At 40.7% G+C, this 5,193-nt stretch overlaps 1 protein-coding gene across 1 annotated transcript; it reads left to right on the top strand.

Moving 5' to 3' along the window:
- The first annotated feature begins 367 nt into the window (after nt 1-367).
- On the top strand, nt 368-4,929 carry taf10 (TAF10 RNA polymerase II, TATA box binding protein (TBP)-associated factor). The gene is made up of 5 exons (XM_061835517.1): nt 368-784; nt 3,046-3,206; nt 4,266-4,330; nt 4,427-4,541; nt 4,654-4,929. The coding sequence occupies exons 1-5, from the start codon at nt 646-648 to the stop codon at nt 4,741-4,743; spliced, it is 570 nt and encodes a 189-aa protein (XP_061691501.1). The 5' UTR covers nt 368-645; the 3' UTR covers nt 4,744-4,929.
- The last annotated feature ends 264 nt before the right edge of the window (nt 4,930-5,193 follow it).

The raw sequence follows: 5,193 nt of genomic DNA, 5'->3' as shown, positions 1-5,193 counted from the left end.
GAAATCAAAACAAAACGTAGATAAACCAACGCACAGTCGCAGCCAGGCTGGCTGTCGTGCCTTGGTGGCGGCCACACTGGAGGGGGTAATGTTCCCTTCAAAGGCTTTCTCAGAACGTTTGCTATTTCATTTCAATACATGTAGTATTAAGACAGAACATTTAGAAAGAGAGCCATTAAATTATTTCAGCCCGCAAAAGGTTCTTCCCAGTTCCTTTGTTGAATTCTTCTGAGGTGTGTACAACGGACTATAGTTTAATATGCAGGACTGCTTGTCATTTGCAGTCCTCGAGCATGGTGTGAACCCTCATTTTGCCCTCACTAGCTTCAACCTTGCTGTGGGAGCGCAGTTTAAAGGGGCGTGTCGTATCTATATCTTGGTTTTACCTACCGTCTTAGTCAGTTAGCTACAAACAACCGTGGTTCTAGCTAGCTTGTGACTCCGCACATTTTTCGTTTTATAATCTCTTAATATCGCATTAAAGATCTTTTTGTTAAGACAGAGACGTTTCTTTAATAAATTAACAGGTTGGGCTCTTGGAGCATTTAAAAAAAACTGCTCGTCAAGAAGAGCTGGTTGACTTTTGCGCGTTAGTTAGCCGCCAAGTTGTTTGGCAAAACTGTGAAGAACGACATCAGCATCGCTATGAATGTTGATAGCGTTAACCAGTCTGTCACCACTGGAGCTTCGTCGACCTCCACGACGTCTTTAACACCAAGCAACTGTATCGTAAACGAGAACGCGCCAAACAACGCCGGCAGCATCCCTGCGGTTACCAGCAATGGTAATGTAATACTGGAAAAGTAAAGGAATGTCTTTTCAAGAGTTTTATAGCTGAACGGTCACTATGTTGTGTATACAGTGGCCACGTAAAGTATTAAGACCCCATATACTTGTCAACTTTTTCATATTGCAGCCATTTGCTAAAATCGTGTTCATTATTTTCCTCATTAATGTACACACATTGACATATTGACAGATAAAATGGAATTGTTGACATTCTTGCACATTAAATGAGAAATGCTGAAATATCCCACACCCATAAGTATTCAGAGCCTTTGCTGTGACCCTCATATATTTGACATGAACACTGTCCATTTCTTCTAATCCTCCTGTGTTTGATTATACCGATTGGATTTGCATAGGAAAGCCACACACCTGTCCGTGTCAGATTGTTTCAGCTCACAGTGCGTGTCACAGCACTTGTCAATCATTAGGTCAAAGGAACTGCCTGAAGCTCCCAGAGACAGAATTGTGGCAGGCACAGATCTGACCAAGGTTACAATGAATATTCTGTTGCATTTAAGGTTCCTAAGAGCACAGTGGCCTCCATAATCCTTAAATGGCAGATGTTTGAGACGACCAGAACCTTCCCAGAGTTGGCCATCCGGCCAAACTGAGCAATTGGGAAAGAAGAGCTTTGGTGCAAGAGTTGAAGAGGAACCCAAAGATTACCGTGGCTGAGCTCCAGAGATGCAGGCGGGAGATGGAAGAAAGTTTTAGAAAGTCAATCATCACTGTAGCCCTTTACCAGTCCCGGTTTTATGGCAGTGCCCCGACACAAGCCTCTCCCCACTGCAAGATATATAGAAGCCCGCGTGGAGTTTGGTTGGGGGGGACAGAACACCTGAATGTCTCCAAGGTGGTTAGAAACAAGATTCTCTGGATGAGACTGAGTTCGTGGTTTTGGGCTTTAATCCCAAGTGGTATCTGTAGAGAAAACCAGGCTGTGCTCATCACCTGTCCAGTACAATCCCAACAGTGAAACATCATTCTGTGTGGGTGTTTTTCCAAGTACGGGGATATCCTGGACGAAAAACTTCTCCAGAGTGCTCAGAACCTCAGACTGGGCCGAAAGTTCACCTTCTAACAAGACAAGGACCCTTAGCGCAGAGCTAAAATAATGTAAAAGATGCTACAGAACAACTCTGTGACTGTTCTTGGATAGCCCAGCCAGAGCTTAAACCCAATTGAACATCTCTGTAAAGATTTCAGTCGAAAGTGCTACCTCACGTTTGCAATTTTTATTTTATTTTTTTAAAAAACCCTCTCCTCAATTTGGCTTCCATGGATCAGTGACGTAGCGCATCTTGTCACATATGCCCCTGCACGCTTCTGTCTTCTATGCATTAAGTTTTTTTTTTGTTTTTTTTTTAAGGCACTAAATGCAAATTGTGTTTCTCAAACAACAATGCGAAAAGCCTTCATTTGATCCTTGATCACATTTCTGTGCACACGATTCAGGGTCTTTGATTTTAAGGATGCTTAATGGACTGCATTTCTTTGCATAATTTGTCTTTTACATGTAGTTTTTCCCCTCAAAAAATGCCAAAAGTCAATGGTGCGCATTATAAATGTGTATAGGAGGAGGAAGGGGGGGGGGGAAAGAGTTCCCATTTTATAAATGTATGTTGCCATCTAGAGCAGTGATTCCCAAACAGTGTGACGGTACATTAGCATGCCGTGAGCGCTTGTCAAATGTGCTGTGGGAAGTTTTCCAATTTTATGTAATTGGTAAAAAAAAACATTTATTCTAGAAATAATGTTCTTTATTCATCTATTTAAGCCAGTGAGGCACAATGACAGACAGAACAAAAAAATCCTTTTCTATTAGATGGCAGGAAGTACATACAGTCATTAATCGATCAATTGTAAAATATGTGCCTTGGCTCCATAAAGGTTGGAAATCACTGATTTAGAGGTTATGAAAATTCCAATAATCCACCACTACCTAGAGGTCATAACAGAGATGCAGCCTATGCTTTTCATTCCAATATGGAATGAGTATAATGAATAATTATAATAACGAATAAATAAAATGATTTCAGAAGTACAAGATGACCTATTCTTTGTTGTTGAGTTGACTGTTTATCAGCTGGTGGCTAATGCTAGCTTTTTCAGCTAATGGTTTTAGTTCTCTTCTCCAGAAAAATTTGCAGTGAGGTGATTTGAAAATTGACGTGCGTTAAGAGTCGGAATGCAATGTGTTACAAAGAATACTTCTTTTCCATCTCTCTTAATAAACCACAATAACCTGTCTTGCAGCTTCGACCCCGACCACTATTGTGACATCATCATCATCGGACTCGTCTGTTCCCAATGGAGTTTATGTTCCTGGAGGCATCACTAACGGCGACCTAAAGCCCACAGTCTCCACAACCCCACTGGCTGACTTCGTCATGCAGCTGGAAGAATACACTCCCACGGCAAGTCTTGCTATCGAATTGTCTGTCCTGCAACTAGACATATAGCGACGCAAGTTGAAAGAAGTAAACTGCAGCGGTGCCTTGAGATACGAGTTTAATTTGTTCAATGTTGGTGGTGTTAAAAGCTTCTTTATAGTTGTGTGTGCAGTGACCGTCACTGCGGGTCTCCTGTGCATAATGGGCCTTTATACTCGAGCCATACTCTAACCCTAGTGAAAAATAGGAATCATACTTTAGAAAATAGGGTGATAAAATAGCTAAATGTAATTAAAGCAAACAGCCTCATGATCTAATAATGCTTCATCCATCAGTGCCCTGTGCCTTGTATCAAATCATGCACAACAAATTTACACCATACTCAGTACCAACATATACAGTTTTAGGATTGAAGTCCATCCCTGTTTTTTTTTTTTTTTTTTGTTATTATGAAAGTTTGTTCGTGAAGCCCTTGAGTTTTATCTGAATAACACTTTTACAGTGCTGTGTTCGGAGCGGACGAACCTACCAATCACGGTGGGGTCTATGGCTCTCGGGGGCGTGACATCGACCAGGATTCATGCAAGCAAAGGAACATTTTTCATTGAGTGAAAGTTACAGCAGTGTTGCCGTGGAGTTTTATGAGCAGTTGGGTACACAACTTGTTTGCACCAGGTTTCTTGTTTAGCCTATTTTGTGTTAAAAAATAAATACCATTGAGGATTCCGATCTATTTATTTATTTATTTTTCCAATGTAAATTCCGAGTATGTGTGCCGAGGCTGCGGCCTAACCTCAGCCAGAATCTGCCTCCAGCGGCCCCAAGGAAAATTGAGTTTAAAATCCCTGATTTAGAGCTTTTTCCAGTAACTGAATGAAAGGTGAGGTAGACCTTGAATTAATCCCCAGTCAATCCAATGAACCATGGAAACAAATGACCATTCACACCTAAAGACAATTTACTTGTCTAACTTTCTATATTTGTCTCCATAATTTGACAAAGAAAACTTTGTCAGTCGTGGCAGAGGTTTGCTTGAGTGGTCTTCAAGTCTGGATTCTGCATTGACCTTTTTGTTTTTGTCAGATTCCTGATGCAGTGACAGGCTACTACCTCAACCGGGCTGGCTTTGAAGCATCTGATCCAAGGATGTATGTGTTTTTGGTTCTGGGAATCGTTAAAAATCCAGTGTAGATCATTGACACCAAGTAGAAAGGATCATGGAATTATTATTATTATTTTTTTAGAATACGTCTGATCTCCCTGGCCTCGCAGAAGTTCATCTCAGACATCGCTAACGACGCACTGCAGTACTGTAAAATGAAGGGGACTGCATCAGGAAGCTCAAGGAGTAAGACAAAGGTTTGTTTCTGCCATTTTTTTTTTATGGTGTCTGTTCAAAACGAGCACACGTTTGCCATTGTTTTAGTCCAGCTATGTCAATGTTAATCTGTTTTATCGTGCTGATTTACAGGATAAGAAGTACACTCTGACAATGGAGGACCTGGGCCCTGCTCTTTCTGAATATGGCATCAATGTCAAGAAGCCTTATTACTTTACATAAAATCCATCTTCCTTTTTATTTAGCAAGTTTTACCTGGCTAACCCACTAGTTTATCAACATGCTTATTGTCTATCACAGTGCTTTTAGTGCAGCACCGAATTGTTTTCGAAGTCAATTTTTTGTGTGGTTTGAATTTTGTTTGTTTGTAAATGAATGTTTTATTGTTTAAATAAAAGCCTAAATGTACATGTGTGTATGTTTTCATCATCCAAATTAAATTTGGAAGCTGAATTTTCTGGACAAGTTGAGTGCATGTATGTTTCAATGTATTTTATACAGCAGACGATTTGAGAGGTAGTTCATAAGGGTGATTTGGGTGGTTCGTGATTTAGACATGAATTCACAATTTGAATTTGTAGTCATCCTTCCATTTGTATAGTGCCCTTATTATGGTTTCTGAAGCCCATCCCGGCTGACTGGGGGAGAGGCAGGAACATGAACTGGTCGACA

Source organism: Syngnathoides biaculeatus, chromosome 2 (genome assembly GCF_019802595.1).
Source record: "Syngnathoides biaculeatus isolate LvHL_M chromosome 2, ASM1980259v1, whole genome shotgun sequence".
NCBI classification, from domain to species: Eukaryota; Metazoa; Chordata; class Actinopteri; order Syngnathiformes; family Syngnathidae; genus Syngnathoides; species Syngnathoides biaculeatus.
This window is presented reverse-complemented; position numbering and strand designations above follow the sequence as displayed.